The 24,229-nt window shown below is 44.5% G+C and overlaps 1 protein-coding gene and 2 long non-coding RNA genes across 3 annotated transcripts in view; 2 read left to right on the forward strand and 1 right to left on the reverse strand.

The window, feature by feature from the left end:
• LOC134957667 (histo-blood group ABO system transferase 2-like) overlaps positions 1–23,530 on the reverse strand; it is a 128,279-nt gene extending 104,749 nt beyond the window's left edge. Inside the window, exon 1 of the mRNA XM_063939720.1 lies at positions 23,291–23,530. Within this exon, the coding sequence (XP_063795790.1) occupies positions 23,291–23,358 (68 nt within the window). The 5' untranslated portion in view covers positions 23,359–23,530. The remainder of the gene's footprint in view (positions 1–23,290) is intronic.
• Positions 1–24,229, forward strand: part of LOC134957669 (uncharacterized) — a 137,937-nt gene that overhangs the window by 18,833 nt on the left and 94,875 nt on the right. The window lies entirely within an intron of this gene.
• Positions 12,791–24,229, forward strand: part of LOC134957668 (uncharacterized) — a 77,345-nt gene continuing 65,906 nt past the window's right edge. Inside the window, exon 1 of the long non-coding RNA XR_010186705.1 lies at positions 12,791–13,030. This is a non-coding gene — a long non-coding RNA (uncharacterized LOC134957668). The remainder of the gene's footprint in view (positions 13,031–24,229) is intronic.

The raw sequence follows: 24,229 nt of genomic DNA on the forward strand, positions 1-24,229 counted from the left end.
TCAATGTTAGACAGGAGATTCTCCTAGTTCTAAACCTACTGCACTAGGTATTCCCTGGTGGTCCCCCACCGGGTACTGACCTGGCCCTCAACTGTTTCACTTCCAAGATTGAATAGTATTGGGCATAAGCAGAGAGGTATGATAGTCGGTTATCCGTATTATTATGCAACCATCTCCTGAATCACTGATGAGAGTTCAGAAAATATAGAATGAAAGGACAAAGTGGATCTGCTTTTGGTGTTAGGTGATGGACACTTGTCCCACCAGCTGGGGAGCTGCCGTGGGTAGAGAGGTCCCTCAAATCACCAATGAGAGTCCTGAATCAAAGAAATATGATATAAAGAGGAAAAGTCTCTGACCTAAGAAATCCGGTGTCAAAATTGCCTTCTATATATACACCATGTTAATCATACTGTTATTGTGATTCTGTGGAGTAGTTCTTATTGCTCTGCAGGTAGTGGAATGTAGAGAATAAATAAACAGTATTTCTCAGAGATCAAAGATCAGGCTATTTACAACAGCAGCCTAAAATTTGGATCTATTCTGTATCCATAGACTACTTAAATTTGTCCTATAATTAATGAAATACTCAAAATTGGCAGAGAGTGTTTCACAAAATGCAGGTCAGACTCCTAACACAGAATATCCTTGTTTGCAACATATGTTTCCATTAGAAGCACAAGAGTAATGAACTAGCGTAGCCTTTCCAGGCTACAAATGTAGCTGCTTGATAAGTTAGAAATAGCTGTAAAGGTTCTAATGTAGAGAGTCTGTATTCACACACAAAAAATCAAACCGGTGTATGGAAAGCCAAAGCGACAATTCACCCTATGTAATTATTTTTTATATAGAAAGTGATTAAACATTAAGTGGCCATGGCCCTAGAGGGATCGTAAAGGGTGTATGTCAGCTTAAATCTCCCAAATACAGTAGCACAGTAGAGCGCTAATGGTTAAAGGTGAGAGTGAGCGGAGAGAGAAAGAAAAAACCATAGTGTGGCTTAATTGAATTAACCCTGAACAGGGGGGATCGCTCTCCAACTTGACTGTTCTAGGGCATACTGTTATCAATAGGCTGCTGAATACCCCCGGCCTGCAGGCTCCTGATCCACCGCCACCGCTTATGTATGTGTATGTGCTGCTGAACTGAAATCGACGGGTCTGCCGCGGCCACAAAGGGCTGTAGAATATCCCCGAGCTACGGACACCGGATCTGCCGTCACTGACCACGTTACCCTTGGTGCTCCTGAGTTGAGACCGCCGGATCTGCCACAGCCGCTATGAACGGGAAGACACGTTTAGCCCGTACTCCCTGGGCAGGTCACTTCCTGGTTACCTCATCAGCTGGCTGCGCTAAAATACCTCCCTACCCATGGCAGCTCCCCAGCTGGTGGGACAAGTGTCCATCACCTAACACCAAAAGTAGATCCACTTTGCCCTTTCTTTCTATATTTTCTGAACTCTCATCAGTGATTCAGGAGATGGTTGCATAATAATACGGATAACCTACTATCATACCTCACTGCTTATGCCCAATACCGTTCGATCTTGGAAGCAAAACACTTGAGGGCCAGGTCAGTACCCGATGGGGGACCACCAGGGAATACCTGGTGCAGTAGGTTTAGAACTAGGAGAAACTCCTGTCTAACATTGACAGCAGATTCACATTTTTTCTATTATTCTAAGTTGACTATTAGAGGCATCCTACCTAAAATCCACCATAGCCTGTCCTCCAAACATTATCTTAATACAAAGATTTTTGAGCCATTTTTTGAGGCAAGGTTTTGAGATATTGTACTATTCAAACCAGTCTGACACAGTTTGTACTTGGACAATGATTAAGCAATAATATTTTTTTTTTCACACCACCGGATTGGAATGCATGTAATCTGATTATAAATACGACATTTATTCTAAATATTTAACCATTTATGCTTCCACTGCCAACCGCTTTTTAATTTGTCTTATAATTGTTTTGTTTGATTTGTCTGTGTAATTGTTGTTTGTTTATTTGTTTGCAGGAGATAAAATAATTTCTTAATCATTTGTAATAAAAGTTAGGTTTTAATTTTTGAGAATATCTCATTATTCCTTTACAAAAGTGCGCCCACAAAGAAGTCTACTTTCCTTTTCTTGTACCTCAGATACTAGGTACTGTTAGAAGTCCTTCCTCTACAGATCACAGTAATCAAGTGGGATAGTAAGAAATCAGTAGCTGTTTCAAGAACCTTGGGCCCTGGCCAGTGCCGTAACTAGATATTTTGGTGCTGTGTGCAAGTAACAGCAACACGCACCATATATAAAACAGGGCCAATGCATGCCTACGGCGTGTACAAAATATAGGGGCATGGCTTCACGGGGAAGGGGCGTGGCCACAGAACTCCCTTTTACACAGTACGGCAGGCAGACCTCCCTTTTACACAGCATGGCAGGTAGAGTCCCCCTTTTACACAGCACAGCAAGCAGAGCTCCCTTTTACGCAGCACGGTAGGTAGAGTCCCCCTTTTACACAGCACGGCAGGTCAAGAACCCCTTTTACAATAAACGGCAGGCAGTTTCCCTTTTTTCACACACTAGGCAAGCAGAGTCCCCCTTCTTTACACATTAGGCAGCAGTCCCGTATTTTACATATTAGAGCAACAGATCCCCCTTTTTTTACACATTAGCCACAGTGAGAGAGAGAAAGAGAGAGTGTGTGTGTTTCACCTGTGCGCCGATCCACCATCCACGACTTCCATCCAGCCACTCCTAGATAGGACCTGCAGCCTACAATAGCGCTTTCCCTCCATTACACAGCCAGTGGCGAGACTCACAGATGGAGATGTGTTCTACAGCATGACAGCTGCGGCACCACTCGCCGTCCCTTACACAGGTGCCGGGACTCACAGGCTGGATATGGGGGGTGAGCTGCTCTACCACATGGCAGTTGCAGCACCACTCCTCGTCCTTTGCCCGGCCGGCAGCACTCACAGACTGGATACCAGAATGCGGCTGTATAACACCATATGACAGCTGAACAGGCATCAAAAAACAGGTGCCGATGGCAGGCAGAACTTACACTACTGCCTCACTGGGTACAGTGGCCGTGCTTAGGGAGAGGATGTGTGCTGCCGGATGGTGCGCATGCAGTGCATTTGCGCTGTGGGCAAGGCACCATCGGCACACACCTGGTTATGGCCCTGGTCCTGATCATGTAGGGCTTTGAAAGTAAGTAAGCCAATCTTGAAAACGATTCTCAATCTTACAGGTCACCACTGAAGGGAGTAGAGAGTGGGTGTTATGTGGCTGGAACGAGGCTGGATGGTTACTACCCTGGCATTTTGTACCATTTGCAAGTGGTGCAATTCTTTTGGGAGACCAAGGTAGAGGGCATTGCAGTAGTCTAATCAGGATGATAAATATGCATGTATGGCATTAGGCAGATCTTTGGAGGGAATTAAGTGCTTGATTCTGGCTATGTTCCTCAGATGAAAGAATGATGATTTCATTGTGACTGATACCTGATACCAGGACAAAACCAAGACTCTGCAGATGTTTTGTAGTTCTGACTCCCCAAGTGTAAGTCCTATTGGTTGGCTATGCTGCAGTCTTGTCCTGTGACCTATTATAAAAGACTTTTGAATTATCAGGGTTCAGTCCTTTAGGGTTGTTTTGGGGTTATCAGTACTTGGAGCAAAGGACAGGTACAATTGTGCATCATCTGCATGGCAGTGGTAGACCAGGCCATGGCATCTGATTATTTTACCCAATGGAAGCATGTATACTGCAGAAAGCATGGAAGATACTGTTGCACAGAACCTTGTGGGACACCACAAGTCAGTGGCACTGGTGATGATTAGTATACTCCAGACAAAACTCTGTGACCTGCCAGTAAGAAATTATGTTCCATCCAGTCCACATACATTTTTCAGGAGTTCTATTAGAATCCAAAATGTGAAATACTGCAGAGAGATCCAGAAGGATTAAGATTGAACAGTCATCTCTGTCTCTTGCCATTAGAAGATCATTAGGCACACATACCAAGGCTGTTTTGGTGCAATGTCTTCTCCTGAATCCTGACTGGAATGGATCATAAATATAATTTAGTTGATTTGCAACCACTTTCTCAATAACCTTTACAAGAAAAGGAAGGTTTGTTACTGGTCTGTAGTTGGTCATGCAGTCGGGGTCTAAATAATATTTTTTAAGAAGAGGTCTGCAAATTGCTTCCTTTAGTGGTTCTGGAAAAATGCCTATCCGCAAAAGAACTTTGAACTATTCTATCAAATACAGGGCTAATTATTTCCATACACCGTAAAAGAAGCTTGGTTGAGGCAGGGTCCAGATCACAGGTGGTGAGATGCAATGTTTGGGTAATTTCAGCGATGTCTTTTACTTCCATTTGGTCAAAGCTGTTCCATGAAGACAGGTGGCTTACACTGGCAGTCTTGGTAGATTGGTACTCCTTTGGTGGCACTGTGGGGATTCCAGCCTGGGTCATGGATACTTTGCCTGCAAAGAATTTTGCAAACTCATTGCATCTTGACTGGGAGAAGGTTTCATAAGGCTGCAGCCATGCTGGTTTGCAAAGCATCTCTACTGTACGGAAAAACTGAGCTTGCCTATTGTATGCTGCCATGATCTCATTTGGAAGGAACTCTGTTTTCTTGCGGGTGATAGTTGACTGATATTTTCCGATATGTTTGATTAGATTTAACGCTACCAAGTCTATGACCTCTTTCCTTGAGTTCACTAATACTGTTTTCAAACTTAAGGGCTTGACTGTGGTTTGAGGGCTCATATACACACAGGGGCAATAATATCCATTGCAGCTGTCACATCCTTGTTATAGTATCTGATTAGGGAAGAAGGATCTTCACAGGCTCCCATTACTGCAGAAAGGTCCAAGTTTGCTGCAAAAGTTTGGGGAATCATACATCTCCTTGGATGATACCTGGTCAATTCCATAGGCAAAGTTCTATTTTGATGGGTTGAAATGAAGAACCGTATTGAGTGGTGGTTTGGCCATGTGACTTGGTTTATTTTTAGGTCACAGACTTCTAATCCAATCTAGAAGACAAGATCAAGAGTGTAACCACTTTTATGTGTAGCATGGGGAATAACTTGTGTGAGGCCCAGAGCATTCATTGTGCACAGAAGGTCATGGCCAAGACAGGAGAGCTCATCATCAACCCTTGCATTTAAATCTCAAGGATCAGCCATCTTTGATGCTTCAGAACTATTCCAGCAACAATATCTGAAAACTCTTGTAGAAATATATCTCAATCTCCAGTAGAAAGTCAACATGAGGTCAGAGTGTCTGTACAGTATGTGTCTAAAGTTGGGTATACACTGGAGTGATGGGCATCAGAATGAATGCCCTTGAGCCCAGATCAAGTGTACATACTGGAATCAGTTTGACCTCTTGCCTGGTATAGTCGATTGTGATGCGACCGGAGCCAGGAGTACATTACCTGGCCATGTCACATCAAATGCAACCACGCTGCCCCACTGTGTGCCCAGCTTTAGATTAGGAGATCTCCTTCTCTGGCTCCCCAGGCAGCTGCAGTAATGTGGCGGTCTGTGACCATTGACATCACTGCCGGAATCGCTCCCCAGCAAAATACAGTGCTCCATTCTGGAGCGTATGCGATGGGGATCACAGATTGGAGATGGGAACGTATTTCCCCTACAAGAACTGTTTAGATGATCTCTGCAAGTGCATAGATCAGCTACAGCAGTTGGGACTGATCATCAGTCTCCCCAACACATGCCCGATTAAACTCTGCATGTGGGGGATATAAGCCTATAGGGATGGGGAGGTAACCCACTGGGGGATAAATCACTTGTGGGGGTGGGGTAAAATAAAGATTAAATATGCTGGAGGGGGGTTAAAATGATAATAAAAAAAACATTGTCCACAGGGTAAGAGGAGGGGGGTACAAAGATGGGGGTTTTAACGGGGGGGGGGGTGTTTATAAAACATTACTTTGTTAATATTAAGGGGGTGGGGTAATATTATTAGAATTTAAGACCACTGTGGGCTCTATTGCCAATGGGGTGTGTGAAGCTATTTTATAATGGGGGCCTATGGATACGGGGTGGGGGGGATTGGGGTGTTCAAAACACCCCTAGATATATTTTTTTAAGTAAACTGTATTAAATAATAGAACAATTATAATTTCTGGGGTTTTTTTGCAGGAAAATAATTGTCAGTTAAGTGATTAATGAAGGACATAACGATCATGTTCCATCATTCATTAGCTTAAACATGATCACTAGTGTTATTGCTAGATTTGATGTGCAGCACATCAAACCTATCATCTGTCGCTAGCACCGCGGGAGTGCGCAAACACAGTGATGTAGGTGATTTGTCGTAATGAAACGTCAAATCGGCTCAACATCGTTCCAGACATGGACTCTCCATGTGACAATCAGCAGTGAGAGGCATCCAAAAGGAAGCAAATTCTTGCACAAGATTGTAGAGGGTAAAGAGTTGCTGAAGGTATAAGGAGCTGCTCATGATCAAGAGCAGTAATAGAATTAGAATCTACTTACTTTGCCTAGGTCGCTAATGGTTTGGGCACACCCTATACATTGAATGAGTGGCCTACTGTCATTCATCCTATATTTTGAATGTTCCCATGGCTCAACCACATAAGGAACCAACCAGTGAAGTTGCTCAATTTACATAAGTTTGAGTCAGGGCATGTGTACAGTGCATGTATGTATGAATGGTGGCAGTGGCATATCTATAATGGGTGCACCAGTGTATAATACTCCCCTTTCCATATGTCCTGTGATGGCAATTTTACTGTCGATTTGCACATGTGTAGTAGAAATATCCATGGGATAATGGCTGTATTCCATTTTCCCGGAGACCTGCACATGCACAGTAGACCCTGGCACAATGTCAGATCTACTTACCTAGGCAGGCTGCTAGAGAGGAGGGTCCCACATGATGACTGCACAGGGTCCCCTCCTCTCTTAATACACCCATGAATTGTGGGGTAATGGCTAGGGGCACAATTGTCAACACAGTATTTGCCACAGCATGGAGAATGGTAAAAATAAGATTTTAATTACCTACCGGTAAATCCTTTTCTCGTAGTCCGTAGGGGACACTGAGAATCCATTTAGTACCATGAGGTATAGATGGGTCCACTAGGAGCCTTGGGCACTTTAAGAATTTGATAGTGTGCACTGGCTCCTCCCTCTATGCCCCTCCTACCAGACTCAGTCTAGGAAACTGTGGCCGAGGAGATGGACATACTTTGAGAGAAGGATAGATAAGGAAAGTGGTGATATTACGAACTGGCATACACAGAACAAGAGGAAAGCCAAGCTAACCAAACTTGAAACCAGGAACAGCAACAGCTGAACCAACCAGAATACTTAACTAAGTAACATTGCAGGACGAACGAATCACCGGGTAGGCGCCCAGTATCCCCTACAGACTACAAGAAAAGGATTTACCTGTAGGTAATTAAAATCCTATTTTCTCTTACGTCCTTGGGGATACTGGGAATCCATTTAGTACCATGGAGAAGTACCAAAGCTCCCAAACTGAGTGGGAGAGTGCTGAGGTTCCTGCAGAACTGATTGACCAAACTGAAGGTCCTCAGAGGCCAAGGTATCGAACTTGTAAAACTTTGCAAATGTGTTCGAACCTGACCAAGTAGCTGCTCGGTAGAGCTGTAAAGCCGAGACACCCCAGGCAGCCGCCCAAGAAAAACCCACCGACCTAGTAGAGTGGGCCTGTTAAGATTTTGGAACTGGCAATCCTGTCGTGCAATAAGCATGCTGGATAGTTAGCCTGAGCCAGCGTGCAATAGACTGTTTTGAAGCAGGACACCCAATTTTATTGGGATCATAGGGAACGAACAGTGAGTCGGATTTCCTGTGATGAGCTGTTCTCTTTACATACACATTCAAAGCCCTCACAACATCCAAAGACTTTGAAGTCACAGAGGTGTCCATGACAGCCGGAACCACAATAGGTTGGTTGATGTGAAACGCAGACATCACCTTAGGAAGAAATTGCTGACGAGTTCTGAGTTCATCTCTGTCCTCATGGAAAATTAAGTAGGGTCTCTTGTGAGATAACGCCCCTAGCTCTGACACACATCTTGCTGAAGCCAAGGCCAACAGTGTGACGGTCTTCCATGTAAGGTACTTTACTTCAACCTCCTGTAACGGTTCAAACCAGTCCGATTGGAGGAACTGCAGCACCAAATTGAGATCCCAAGGTGCTGTGGGAGGCACAAATGGAGGCTGGATGTCCAGTACACCGTTCAAGAACGTCTGGACCTCAGGGAGAGAAGCCAATTGTTTCTAAAAGTAAATAGACATGGCCGAAATCTGGACTTTAATGGAACCTAGGCATAGGCCCACATCCACTCCCAACTGCAGAAAAAACACGAAACGTCCCAGATGAAATTCCACCACAGAATATCGTTTGCTCTCACACCAAGAGACATACTTCTTCCATATACGGTGGTAATGTTTAGACGTTATCCCCTTTCTGGCTTGGATCATAGTCGGGATGACCTTGTCAGGAATCCCTCTCCTGGCTAGAATCAGCCGTTCAAATTCCATGCCATTAAACATAGCAGCGGTAAGTCTTGATAGATGAATGGGTGCTGTTGCAGAAGATCCTCGCGAAGAGGTAGAGGCCACGGATCTTTGATCAGCATCTCGAGAAGATCCGTGTACCAGGCCCTTCGAGGCCAGTCCAGAGCAATGAGGATTGCGTGAACCTTTTCCCTTTTTATCCTCTTTAGAATTCTTGGGATCAGAGTAAATGGAGGAAACACATACACCATCTGGTAGACCCACAGAGCTGTCAGAGCGTCTACCGCCACTGCTTGCCGGTCTCTCGACCTGGAACAATACCGCTTGAGCTTCTTCTTGAGTCGAGAAGCCATCATGTCGATCTGTGGATATCCCCACCGACGTGTTAACCACCAGAACACCTCCGGGTGGAGGCCTCACTCCCCTGGGTGCAGGTCGTGTCTGCTGAGGAAGTCTGCTTCCCAGTTATCTACTCCCGGAATGAAGACCACCAACAACGCCATGGCATGTTTTCCGCCGAGAGGATAATTCTTGACACCTCTGACATTGCTGCTCTGCTTTTTGTTCCGCCCTGTCGGTTTATGTACATTACCGCTATTAAATTGTCCGACTGGACTTGATTGCCCTGATTCCGAAGTAGAGATGATGTCTGCAGTAGGGCGTTGTAGATTGCCCTGAGTTCCAAGATGTTTATTGGAAGGACGACTTCCCGACTTGACCATCTTTCTTGAAACTGCGACCCCTGGGTGACTGCTCCCCAACCTCTGAGGCTTGCATCTGTGGTTAGCAGAATCCAATTCTGAATCCCGAACTTCCGACCTCCAATGAGGTGAGAAGTCTGTAGCCACCACAGAAGGGAGATTCTGGCTCTTGGTGTCAGACAGATCCTCTGAATCATGTGAGGATGCGATCCGGACCATTTGTCCAACAGATCCAGCTAGAAGGGCCTCACATGAAACCTACCGTACTGAAGCGCCTTCTGGTGAAAATGGTTACGAGGCCACCATTTTCCCCAGAAGGCGAATGCACAGATGCACCGAGATCCGGGTTGGCTTCAGGACAGCCCAAACCATCGACTGGATTACAATAGCCTTCTCCAAGGGAACGAACACTCTCTGAGACTCTGTGTCCAGTATCATTCCCAGGAAAAGAAGCCTCTGTGTTGGTTCCAGGTGAGATTTTGGTAAGAATCCAGAATCCACCCATGATCCAGGGGTAGTCTGGTTGAGAGGCCAATCCTGTCCAACAACCGCTCCCTGGATGGTGCCTTTATCAGAAGATCGTCCAGGTACAGAATTATGTTCACTCCCTCTTTGCGGAGTAGAAACATCATCTCTGCCATCATTTGTGAACACCCTTGGTGCCGTTTAGAGACCAAATGGCAGGCCCTGGAACTGGTAGTGACAGTCCTGCAGTGCAAACCGTAGATAAGCCTGATGAGGCGGCTAGATCAGAATGTGAAGGTACGCATCCTTGATATCCAGATACACTCGGAATTGCCCCTCCTCTATACCAGAGATCACTGCTCTCAGAGACTCCATCTTGAATTTGAACAGTACGGGTTCAAAGACTTGAGGTTCAAAATCGGTCTTACCGAACCGTCTGGTTTCGTTACTACAAACAAGTTGGAATAATACCCCTTGTTTTGCAGATGAGGTGGAACTGGAGCAATAACCTGAGTCTCTACCAGTTTTTGAATGGTGTCCTGTAAGGTTATACTTGCCTCTTGCATAACTGGTAAGCCTGATTTGAAGAATTTGTGAGGTGGGAGCTCCTGAAACTCCAATCTGTAGCCCTGAGAAATATGATCTATGACCCAGGGACCCTGGCACGAACCTGTCCAGATGTGACTGAAAAATTTAGTCGGGCTCCCACCCGCCAGTCTTCCAGGCATCGCGGTCCACGATCATGCTGAAGGCTTTGAGGAAGCAGAGTTTGAGCTCTGTTCCTGAGAACCGGCAGTTGCTGGTTTGCATGGTTTACCTCTAACGCCTCTGTCAGCAGTCGACTGGCATAGCCACAAGCCTCTGCGTGCTGACACTGCCATAGCAGTGGTGCATGCATTAAGCAAGCCTATTTCTTTTATGGCTTCCACCATAAAGTTCGCAGAGTCCTGTATATGTTGCAGGAGTAAAATAATCCCCCCCTGAGGCAAGGTATCTAACCCCTCAATTAGGTTACCTGACCATTTGGCTATGGCTTTAGTAATCAATCGACATGCTATAGAGGGTCTCTGGACCACCCCAACAGCTGTATACAAGGATTTGAGTGTAGTCTCAATTCTACGATCAGCCATGTCTTTTAGGGAGGCTGCACCTGGAACAGGCAAAACTATTTTTCGTGACAGCCTGGATACTGATGCATCCACTATCGGTGGATTTTCCTATTTTTTCCTATCCTCAGGAGATGATAGCAACCTTTTAGGGATTTGAAATTTCCTATCAGGATTAACCCACGGTTCTTCAAACAGGGTATTTAGTTCCTTTGACACAGGAAAAGTGGTTGAGGATTTATTTTTTATATTAAAATAAGATTCCTCAGTCTCCTCTGTCACCTTATCAGGGATATGCAGAACTTCTCTGATAGCCTCTATGTGAGCCTCTATTCCCTGTGACAGAGTAGCCTCCCCCACCTCTGAGTCCACCTCCCCTTCCTCCATGTCTAACCCTTTATCATCAGAGTCAGACTGCAGGATATGGGCCAAAGTACGTTTTTGTGGAAAAATGGCAGGGGACTGATACGCTGGTTTGGGTACTGAGTCTCTTTTCATAAACTCAGTTAGCGATTGTCTTAAGTATTGCGTGTCTTTCTCATTGCGGGACAATTTAGTAGAAATATTGGAAATCTTTCCCTTAATGGAGACCAGCCAAGCTGGCTCTGCTCTGCTAGCCTGGGAAGGTACACTGCACTGAGTACACAGTAGCGAACTCCCTGGAGAAGAGGAACACTGTGCCGTACATGAAACACACTCTTTGTCTGACATACTGTGACAGTGACAGCACACACAGGAAAAGGTTAAATGCACAATTAACCCACAAAGAGCCCTTCTAGAGTGACACAGAGATAGTATGGAGCCAGCACACGTCACCCTTACTGCTAATGCCAAGCTTAGCTGGGTCACTAGCTTAGTTGGGTCATTAGTACACTAATAATCGCTCCCCCTGTTATGACCCCCTGGTACCGCTGAGGTAATCTGGAGACTCTCCGGAGGAGCTGCACTTCCCTGTCAGTCAGCATCTGTGTTCACTGCAGAGGGAAAATGGCGCTGGTGAGCTACTGGATCTGCTCATAGTGAAGCCCCACCCCTTCAATGGCGCGTGGTCTTCCCACTTTTTTTTATACTGGCTGAGGTCATTTTGTGCCTAAAATGGAGTCAGCCCCCTTTTAAGTCTGTAATGCCAGACTGGGTACTGTGCTTTTTGTTTCCCCTTTCTTTGTATAGTAAGTGTTGACGAGTGCTGGCATAGTTGTGTAGAAGTCACTCTTGCATTCGAAAGTAAAACATGTGGTCATGCACTGCTTCCTTATTTCTGTGAGTGAGTATAGTATTCTACCAAATACATTTCAAAGTGCATGTTCAAATTCAGTTGGAAACACACTTGTAAAAGGTGGGCACCCTGGAAAATGTGATCCTGCAGCTTAGCTTGTGCTTTGTGGACTCAGTCTGGGTCAGTGGTTTCCTAACTGTGTGCCGTGGCACCCTGGGATGCTTTGGGGCACTTGCAGGGGTGCCTCGTATTGGTGGTCTAGGAGCAATTCAAATTATTTATGGTCAATGTAATGCAAAACAAGTGCTTGTGGCTGCCAATCATAAAATATGTGGAGAAACAGAAGTGAATCAATCTTGTCCCTCACCACATGAAGGATGACATAAAAACACAATTTACTCAATTTAATATTTTTTTCTAAATTTCTCAATAAGAAAATGTCGGCCTAAAGGTGCCCTGAATTTTATTTTATACTCTCTAGGGTGCCATGATTCAAAAAAGTTTGGGAACCACTGGTCTGGGTGTTGTCAGCTTAATTGTTCTAGTGTATACTGGAATAAGGTAAAAGTCTCTTCTTGTTAAAATAAATAGATCAATTAAATCTATATCCTTTGTTTAAAACCTTTCTAAAATGTATTATTTATCAACAGGTATTTACTGTATATATGCAGTAGCACCAGGGGCCACATCCGGTTATCAGCCGCCGAGGGGTGACATCAAAGTGCCGACACCTGCTCAGTGACAGGAGCCGGATGCTGCACTGTAAAATTACGTGCAGCAACTGGCTCCCATAACAGAGTAGGAGCCAGCACTGAACACAGGCTGGTCTCCGGCTGCAGTCCGCATCTCCAGGACCCCCGGAGTGACATAAATGAAAGTTCGGGCAGTGATGCCATGCCCCAGCCTGTGAGGCCCCTACCCATGATGTCATGCCCCTTTATGTGGGCGCACGTCGAACAGCATGTCTACCCGCACCAGATGTCACCTTAGGTAAGGACACCACTGAGTAGAACCCACATATACTGCAGCACTTTACATAGACTATTTTCCATTAACATCAGTCCCTGCTCCAGTAAAGCTTGCCATCTATGAAGGGATTTATCGAAGCTTCAAAAGAGATAAAACTCTGTAAATCCTGTAAAATGACAGCAGCTGATTGGATAATACATTATCTCTCGTCAAACGTTAGTAAATCTCTCCTGTATTCCCTACCACATGCACACACACACCATTACATCAACCGTGCTGCTCTCAATAGAATCAGAACTAAATTTTTCCAGGCTACGTTCTAAAAATGAATTGCAAAAACTTTTTTACACTGCTAACAAGTTGTCTTTGACACTATTATGTTTCTGCATCATTTTGACAGGAGCCACTGTATATCATATAAAGGTTTTCACCCCATCCCTAATACTTGCGTTATAGAATGTTTGAATAAAGGTAATGGAGATAACTTGTGGTGGTTTTGTTAACAGCAAAAAAAAATTGGGGTATATTTACTAAGGTCCCAATTTTGACCGAGATGCCGTTTTTTCATCAAAGTGTCATCTCGGTAATTTACTAAGCAAAAATCACGGCAGTGATGAGGGCATTCGTAATATTTTGGAAGTCCTAGGAAAAAATCACGAATCAATACACCATCGGTCAAATACGCCTGCAATTTGCTAGAAATCAGGAATTTACTAAAAAGTGCAAAACACAAACACTGCCGACAATAGCCAAACACTGCCGTGATAAAATACAAATCGTGAAAAAGTGCTAAAAAAAAACAGACCTGCTTTTTTATCCCGTGTTTGTATAGGCATGCACGGATCCATGAGATCCGTGCATGTTTATCAGTGGGAAGGGGGGGGAAATGTTCTAAATTATCAGAAAAAAATTTGCGTGGGGTCCCCCCTCCTAAGGCAAACCAGCCTCGGGCTCTTTGAGCCGATCCTGGTTGCAAAAATATGGGGAAAAAATGGACAGGGGTTCCCCCATATTTAAGCAACCAGCATTGGGCTCTGCGCCTGGTCCTGGTTCCAAAAATACGGGGGACAAAAAGAGTAGGGGTCCCCCGTATTTTTGAAACCAGCACCGGGCTCCACTAGCTGGACAGATAATGCCACAGCCGGGGGTCACTTTTATACAGTGCCTTGCGGCCGTGGCATCAAATATCCAACTAGTCACCCCTGGCCGGGGTACCCTGGGGGAGTGGGGACCCCTTCAATCAAGGGGTGTCCCCCCCCAGCCACCCAAGGGCCAGGGGTGAAGCCCCAGGCTGTCCCCCCCATCCAATAGGCTGTGGATGGGGGGCTGATAGCCTTTGTGAAAAGTGATTGATATTGTTTTTAGTAGCAGTACTACAAGGCCCAGCAAGCCTCCCCCGCAAGCTGGTACTTGGAGAACCACAAGTACCAGCATGCGGCGGAAAAACGGGCCCGCTGGTACCTGTAGTACTACTACTAAAAAAATACCCCAATAAAGACAACACACACACACCTTGAAAGTATAACTTTAATACATCCATCCACACCTCCATATACAGATACTTACCTTATGTTCCCACGCAGGTTGGTCCTCTTCTCCAGTAGAATCCATGGTGTACCTGTAGAAAAAATTATACTCACATAATCCAGTGTTTTCGGCCCCTCGGTAAATCCTTTTGTAATCCACGTACTTGAAAAAATAAAAAAACGGATACCCGACCACGAACTGAAAGGGGACCCATGTTTTCACATGGGCCCCCTTTCCCCGAATGCCAGAAACCCACTCTGACTGATGTCTAAGTGGGTTTCTTCAGCCAATCAGGGAGCGCCACGTTGTAGCACCCTCCTGATCGGCTGTGTGCTCCTGTACTGTCTGACAGGCGGCACACGGCAGTGTTACAATGTTGCGCCTATGCGCTCAATTGTAACCAATGGTGGGAACTTTCAGGTCAGCGGTTGACCGAAAGTGACCTCACCGCTGACCTGAAAGTGGATGGATGTATTAAAGTTATACTTTCAAGGTGTGTGTGTAATGTCTTTATTGAGGTATTTTTTTTAGTAGTAGTACTGCAGGTACCAGCGGGCCCATTTTTCCGCCGCATGCTGGTACTTGTGGTTCTCCAAATACCAGCTTGCGGGGGAGGCTTGCTGGGCCTTGTAGTACTGCTACTAAATACAATATCAATCACTTTTCTCAAAGGCTATCAGCCCCCCATCCGCAGCCCATTGGATGGGGGGGACAGCCTCGGGCTTCACCCCTGGCCCTTGGGTGGCTGGGGGGGGACCCCTTGATTGAAGGGGTCCCCACTCCCCCAGGGTACCCCGGCCAGGGGTGACTAGTTGGATATTTGATGCCACGACCGCAAGGCACTGAATAAAAGTGACCCCCGGCTGTGGCATTATCTGTCCAGCTAGTGGAGCCGGTGCTGGTTTCAAAAATACGGGGGACCCCTACTCTTTTTGTCCCCCGTATTTTTGGAACCAGGACCTGGCGCAGAGCCCGATGCTGGTTGCTTAAATATGGGGGAACCCCTGTCCATTTTTTTTTCCATATTTCTGCAACCAGGATCGGCTCAAAGAGCCCGAGGCTGGTTTGCCTTAGGAGGGGGGAGCCCACGCAATTTTTTTTTTACATTTAAACTTTATTTTTTTGTTTAACAAAGTGCACAATGAAGCCCAGCACGGATCTCTCAGATCCGGCCGAGATTCATTGTATTAAAGTCGGCAGTGTTTTACAAGTCACTCACGTAAAACACTGCCTAAAAAAACGAATGACATCGACATCGGAAAACCCGAAAATGCAGAATACGGCAGCTTAGTAAATTAGTCGTAATCAATTCAAAAAGTTGCATATTTACACTTTCGATGTCATTCGTGATTGAACTTTGACCTCAAACGGGAAAACACGAATCTTAGTAAATTTACCCCCTTGTGTAGCAAATCTCTAATACCCCTTTCAGACCGCCAGCTTGTAACCCAGGTTATTGCACATGAGCGTGCAGTAACCCAGGTGGCTGTGCAGTCTGAAAGTTGCCTGGGGAAATATCCTGGGTCGCTGTGCGGTGTGAATGGGTTGCTGGGTCGAAGCGACCCGTTTCACCATTCACACTGTATAGACAAGCGATACTTGGAGATCATCTGATCTCAAGTGCCGCCTCTGTATATGTCACTGCTGATGTCACCAACCAGGCAATATGCCGGGCTGGAGACGCCAGTGTGAAAGGGGCCTGAGTGGGTCACACCCAGGAAGCACCCATGTACAGTCCCAGTGTGCGACCCGCGAAATGCGGTCTGAAGGGGTGTAACTTGCTCTCAGGGTGGACTGGGGCTGTGTTACAGGGGGTGCGGTCACAGCTCATGAGGACATGGCTTTACAACAAGTCCCCGTATCGCTGTATGCTGGATGGCTGAGCAAAGTGCCGAGAGTCTGCACTGCTCGGCCAGCTCTTGTCTTCATGTACCGGGCTGCCAGGCAGTGCGCCAGGAGAAAAAATAAATGAATAATGAGAATTTTTTTAATAATAATAATAATAATAATGATAACCTCTCTTCTATGAATTAAAATGTAACTTTTACTATAGTATTGCAAAATGACAACAAATGTAGTAGTATTATTATTATTATTATTATTATTATTATTTAATTTTTTTTTTACATTTAAACTTTATTTTTTTGTTTAACAAAGTGCACAATGAAGCCCAGCACGGATCTCTCAGATCCGGCCGAGATTCATTGTATTAAAGTCGGCAGTGTTTTACAAGTCACTCACGTAAAACACTGCCTAAAAAAACGAATGACATCGACATCGGAAAACCCGAAAATGCAGAATACGGCAGCTTAGTAAATTAGTCGTAATCAATTCAAAAAGTTGCATATTTACACTTTCGATGTCATTCGTGATTGAACTTTGACCTCAAACGGGAAAACACGAATCTTAGTAAATTTACCCCCTTGTGTAGCAAATCTCTAATACCCCTTTCAGACCGCCAGCTTGTAACCCAGGTTATTGCACATGAGCGTGCAGTAACCCAGGTGGCTGTGCAGTCTGAAAGTTGCCTGGGGAAATATCCTGGGTCGCTGTGCGGTGTGAATGGGTTGCTGGGTCGAAGCGACCCGTTTCACCATTCACACTGTATAGACAAGCGATACTTGGAGATCATCTGATCTCAAGTGCCGCCTCTGTATATGTCACTGCTGATGTCACCAACCAGGCAATATGCCGGGCTGGAGACGCCAGTGTGAAAGGGGCCTGAGTGGGTCACACCCAGGAAGCACCCATGTACAGTCCCAGTGTGCGACCCGCGAAATGCGGTCTGAAGGGGTGTAACTTGCTCTCAGGGTGGACTGGGGCTGTGTTACAGGGGGTGCGGTCACAGCTCATGAGGACATGGCTTTACAACAAGTCCCCGTATCGCTGTATGCTGGATGGCTGAGCAAAGTGCCGAGAGTCTGCACTGCTCGGCCAGCTCTTGTCTTCATGTACCGGGCTGCCAGGCAGTGCGCCAGGAGAAAAAATAAATGAATAATGAGAATTTTTTTAATAATAATAATAATAATAATGATAACCTCTCTTCTATGAATTAAAATGTAACTTTTACTATAGTATTGCAAAATGACAACAAATGTAGTAGTATTATTATTATTATTATTATTATTATTTAATTTTTTTTTTACATTTAAACTTTATTTTTTTGTTTAACAAAGTGCACAATGAAGCCCAGCACGGATCTCTCAGATCCGGCCGAGATTCATTGTATTAAAGTCGGCAGTGTTTTACAAGTCACTCACGTAAAACACTGCCTAAAAAAACGAATGACATCGACATCGGAAAACCCGAAAATGCAGAATACGGCAGCTTAGTAAATTAGTCGTAATCAATTCAAAAAGTTGCATATTTACACTTTCGATGTCATTCGTGATTGAACTTTGACCTCAAACGGGAAAACACGAATCTTAGTAAATTTACCCCCTTGTGTAGCAAATCTCTAATACCCCTTTCAGACCGCCAGCTTGTAACCCAGGTTATTGCACATGAGCGTGCAGTAACCCAGGTGGCTGTGCAGTCTGAAAGTTGCCTGGGGAAATATCCTGGGTCGCTGTGCGGTGTGAATGGGTTGCTGGGTCGAAGCGACCCGTTTCACCATTCACACTGTATAGACAAGCGATACTTGGAGATCATCTGATCTCAAGTGCCGCCTCTGTATATGTCACTGCTGATGTCACCAACCAGGCAATATGCCGGGCTGGAGACGCCAGTGTGAAAGGGGCCTGAGTGGGTCACACCCAGGAAGCACCCATGTACAGTCCCAGTGTGCGACCCGCGAAATGCGGTCTGAAGGGGTGTAACTTGCTCTCAGGGTTGGACTGGGGCTGTGTTACAGGGGGTGCGGTCACAGCTCATGAGGACATGGCTTTACAACAAGTCCCCGTATCGCTGTATGCTGGATGGCTGAGCAAAGTGCCGGGAGTCTGCACTGCTCGGCCAGCTCTTGTCTTCATGTACCGGGCTGCCAGGCAGTGCGCCAGGAGAAAAAATAAATGAATAATGAGAATTTTTTTAATAACAATAATAATAATAATGATAACCTCTCTTCTATGAATTAAAATGTAACTTTTACTATAGTATTGCAAAATGACAACAAATGTAGTATTATTATTATTATTATTATTATTATTATTATTAATTGTGTTTAAAAAAAAAAACATCACACAATGACCCCCATTTATCAAGCCTTGGATAAATAGCACAGTGATAAAGTACCAGCCAATCACCTCCTAACTTCCATGTCACAGGGTGTCTTTTAAAAATGACAGTTAGGAGCTGATTGGTTGGTATTACCGTCCTATTTATCACTCTCCAAGGCTTGATACATCTGGGCAATATTCTCAATATTGTATCCTCTGTTATTATTATATCAGTCAGCTACAACATCCTTGTAGCTTAGAAAGATGCGGTAACACATGTTTAGAAATGCAAAATTATTACTTCTCTGTGAGTATATTCTTTATCATAGGACCTTTCGATTCTGATCACCACTAGAAAATTATAATACCCTTTTCATACAGTGATTTTGACCCGGTAAATTGCCTGGGTATGCCGGCAAGACCTGGGACCTCTCCGTGTGCAAAAGGCTCCACCCAGGTTAAAAATGGCAGGGCTTCAACTCCGGTCACGAGCAGGGTTGGGGTCCCGGGACTTTGGACCTGGGTTGGACCTTTCAGACACAGGGGGTCATTCTGACCAGTTCGCACGCAGCAAACGGTGTCCAGAATGCGCATGCGCGGCGGCCGCACTGCGCCCACGCGTCGTTGCCTGGTGACAGGGGTCGCCGGGTTACGTCGCGGACAACAAAGAAAGAGGCCGCAGAGACGACCACAAGAAGATTGACAGAAAGAAGGGGTTCCTGGGCGTCACCGGACCGTTGCCTGCCGTTTTCGGGGAGTGGTGAAGAAAACGCAGGCGTGTCCAGGAGAACGGAGGGTGGATGTCTGACGTCATTGCCGGCCCCAGCATCGCAGAGATCGTCGCACAGGGTAAGCATGTTCAGGGCTGGTCTTGTTCTGCTTGAATTTTTTTAGCTTAGCAGGGCTGCACAAGCGATCGCAGCTCTGCTAAGCTAAAATACACTCCCCCATAGGCGTGGACTAGTTGATCGCAGCAGCAGCAAAAAGTTGCTGGCTGCGATCAACTCGGAATGACCACCACAGACCACAGAGTTGAAACGGATTGCCCCACCAAATTCCCTGTTCTAGGCTTCTGTCTGAAAGCTGTATTTATTGTAACATTCATATAGGAAAAATATATCAGTTTGTGAGCGAGAATACTTTTCTTATACTCTTTGTAACTAAACGATCTGTCAATTTCATTTGACTGATACTTCTCCATAAAAAACTACAATTTTTTAATGAACTTCAGGTTCTTTACAGTTATTTTTTTTTTTTTTTTTAAAACATTTGTAAAACTAAAAACTGTTCTTCCAGTGTTTTACTTTCAGTTTGTGGTTTCCTGTTTATGTTACAGTATGTCAGCATTTCACATCAACGTTTATTTGAAATGAAAGATTCACGTCCTAATCATTTTTTTTTACCATTTAATGTATTCATCAGTGCATAGCATAAAGCACAATAAGTATGTAAAAGAAAAACTATCAAAGTTGTTGAAAGGTAACATGAAAGCGTATTGTAGGTAATACACAAATATAATACAGATCACTGTCTTGAAGGTATTTTCATCAGAAGGTACAGTAGTGACAGAGGGCAAAACATTGCATGCATATTAACCTAAGCCTGGTAGGTGCATCTCTTCAAATAACCCCCAAAAAATAAAAAAATAAAAAAATAAACATGGCGTACATCTTCCTGCAAAGATGGCAAAGAATTTGGTGGGTCATCCAATAAAATCCGGGCTTCATACTAAGAGGTACAACAGAATCATAAATGTATATGACATATAAGAGCCAAAAGTAAAATAATCTATAAAACCCTTTCACAGCTGGAAAAAAGAGTCTGTCATGGCAAGGAAGTCTCTAGCCAGTCCATTTGGCAAAAAACAGTTTAGCCTGGAATAGCAAAAACCGGTGAGGGATCTGCGTGGATCCAAATCTGTAATATGCACTGATGGGTCACTGCTGATATAGGGCCTAAGTCAGGTTGGATCGCAGTAAGCGCTCCAACCGCAAATATTGAGCATAAGATGCGGGCGTATGTGTTGCGAACATCCTGCGCTTGCGCCCGCATTTTCTGTGGAGGGGGGGTGCAGAAAATGTGTTCGCCTCTACCTTTCAATCAGACAGAGGTGGTAGCGGGCGGGGGGGCAGGCAACGCTCCATTTCTATGGAGGAAACGGAGTGTTGCGGGGGCGGTTCGGTGCGATCACGTCACATGCAGCCACAGCGATCAAGAACATGGCGGCGGGATTCCTAAACTGCGCCGGCAGGAGCAATCCCTAGTTTCTGCCAACAAGCAGAAATTGCGATGCATTCGCAATTTCTGCTTGTTCAACCCGGGGAGGCGGTGGTCAACATGCTGGGCAGACTTGTCCGGCATGCGCTCCAAAGGATTATAAATTTTGCTAATTAACAGAATTTACAATCCTTTCTGAATTAGGCCCATAATAAATAATAATTCTTTGCTGACCCTCCCCCCCCCCTCCCCCCCCCACACACACACAACACACACGAGACAAATGGCAGCATACTACCCAAAATCGCCCCGTTATCTGATAGCGTTATAGTGAATAGCGGAAGGTAACTTGCAAGGTGCATGGAAGCAAATCTATTAACCGAAGACCAAAAACTTCTAATAAGGGGGATCACGTCCTAATCTTTAGTGCAGAAGAGTGTAATGCTGGCCATACACTAGTACGTCATCGCGTACAAATGTATGATTTAGACACTTCATATGATGCATTGTGTGCACATCGTACGTGTTTTGGGTATGATTACGATGCAGTGTGCGGCCTCTTGGGTCGAATGTTGCATCCTCAGATCATATGTGCATCCCATATTATCCGTCGTAATCGTAAGCACATCGTACCGTGTTTTATGCACATACAATGCTTCGTATACGATCAGCATAACTTTTGAGTGCCATTTCTTTCCAGGTGATCATGTGCTTTTTGTGAGGCACACAATCGATTGATAGATTGCATGCCTCATCGTCCTGGGGGGCATTGAAGGTAAATCTTATGAGAAATTGGATCGGATTCTGGTCGTCCTAATGTATGGCCAGTTTTAAGGCCAGTACACACTAGGAGAGATGCGTACTGAGCGATCTGTCACAGACTGCTCAGCACACATCTCTCCCCCCACTCAGCACAGTGCGATGTGTGCTGAACAAGTGGGGGGGGGGGAGCACATTTCACCAAGCGGGTGAAATTAGCGATGTGCTAGATCATGCATGCAGGCCAATCTAGCACTGGGATAGCGACGCACGGGGCCGCGCATCACTATCGCTGGGGGGGGGGGGGGGGGGCATACACAGGAGAGATCCGTGCTTAAAATCTAAGCAATCTAGTCAGATTGCTTAGATTTTAAGCACGGATCTCTCAGTGTGTACCCCACTTTAAAGTTTCTGTCACTCCCCATCGGTGACACTGCTAGATCCACCCCACTCCACAACCAGCCTATTTTAATAAAGGCACATTCAGACAAGCAGGTCGTTTGCGTTTAATAAGAAACTGTCCTTCTGAACTAGCCCTAAATGCCTCTTTGTTGTTACCTTTCATGGTTCTCTGAAGCAAAGGCTGCATGTAATGTGTAAAGGATTATTAGATTATCCTGGTAAAAGTTTCCACAGCAATTAACCCATTCCTTACATTGTATTTCATTAATGCGTTAGCATCACATAAAGGGCTTGAGGCAGAGGTGGATGCAAAGTGTTCCCAATGCCAATGTTTATGTAGTTGTGTAATTATTGTTGTGCTATGCATGTATCTGAGTGGCACTGTAAATTTATATGCAGAGTGATTCAAAGTCAGTATGTGTGGGAGGTAAGGGGGGGTTGGTGTGTCAAACGCAGGCATGTCGTGCCTCAGCCAGTAACTGCGTCTTTATACCCAGTTGTAAAGGGTCCAGTTGCTTAACCGCAACAAACATTATCAGCACGCGGCAGAACAGACACAGCATTAGGAAGCATCTCTATACGAATCCCTACGGCGATGCCATCAGCATATTTTTGCAGATCTTTTGCGTCCGAAAACGTAGTTGTGAATGCAACTGAGTGCAAGCTCTGTGATTGCAATGCTGATGTTACAAAGACAATTAAAACTTGCTAACTCTTTTAAGCAGAGGTTTATTCTCATGAACAGTTTTTTATTTTATTTTTTATATATAATTTTTTTTTTTCAGAGAGAATACAATTTTAATAAAAGTCCCATCAAAATATATACCAAATATATACCTTTGATCACCAAAAAAACTAAAATAAAACAATCTATGATATTAAAATGCAATTGACTAATATTATCACTCTTTCATCTACACTTTAACCACCCTTAATATAACTGAATTGACCATGTATATTGTGCTTTTCTAGGAATTAAAGTTTAGAACTTAAATATTACATTTTATAATGCACATGAAAAAAACTGCTTTACTTTTAAATTAGAAATCAAATATTTTCACAGTAAAAAAACTAAAGAACACATTAAATAATACATATTTGAAAAATACTGTCTGGTTATTCTATTGTAATATGCATATAAAACAGTCAAAGGTGAGCCAAGAATTAATATGTGAATAAATCCAAAACCACAGCAAATAAAAATATAAAACTCACTTACCAGAATCCTACAATAAACAGTATCGTCACAAACACGCTTCCAATCACATAAGGTCTGGAAAGTAACATTTTCTTCTTACTGAGTAAATATATAGTCCGTGTCAGTGACGCAGGTGCAGCTTATTTCATGTGAAGATAAAAAAAGGAAAGAAATGCAGGTATACTCTCATAGAAGAATCAGCAAAATGTAAGTGCAATAACAAAATATCAGTAATCACAAACGTAGCTGCTGAGTTATTGTCTTGACTTGCTTTTTATTTAAATGAACCCATAGGAGTTTTATCAGATGAAGAGACTGAAGGGTGTTACCCTATGCATGTACCTCCTCCTGCTAATGTTTTACTAATTTTCCCCCGCAGTTTGGACATGCCTGCCCTAAGCGAAACAAATTCTTGCCTGCACGTCACTTCTATCAACCTGTTCTTTAACATAGGAAAGCAGGGTATACTTTTAAAATTGCCCCTACATTTTGCTTGTTTTTATAGATACATTCAGCTCAACATATTACATACATGAAGATATGTTTAAAGTACTCCAAGATTCACTTTCAATGTGTCTTGATTCAGCAACATTCTAGAGATACCGTCTTTCATCTTCAGCTGGGGGGCCCACACCGCACTCCCTGCACCCATTATTTGTAATACTTACTCCAGAGTCCCACTGCGAAGCAGCAGCACCGCAGAAATCACTGGGATAACGGCACGGCACCATTTTCCCGGTGTTTCGTTAATGTGCAGTAGGAAAATCACTGAGAAAATGGCCGCCACGCCATTTTCACAGAGATTTGCACATGCACTCTAGACTTTAGGACAGTGAGTGTGACTATACAGGGTGATTCAAAAGTCGCAGTATACCCTTTTGTTTCAAAAACTGTGTACAGGAAATGGGAAAACTGAATACTCCAGTAAGGTATGGGTGAGGTGGTCTATCTTTTAGGGTA

The sequence above is a fragment of the Pseudophryne corroboree genome, chromosome 9, assembly GCF_028390025.1.
Source record: "Pseudophryne corroboree isolate aPseCor3 chromosome 9, aPseCor3.hap2, whole genome shotgun sequence".
NCBI classification, from domain to species: Eukaryota; Metazoa; Chordata; class Amphibia; order Anura; family Myobatrachidae; genus Pseudophryne; species Pseudophryne corroboree.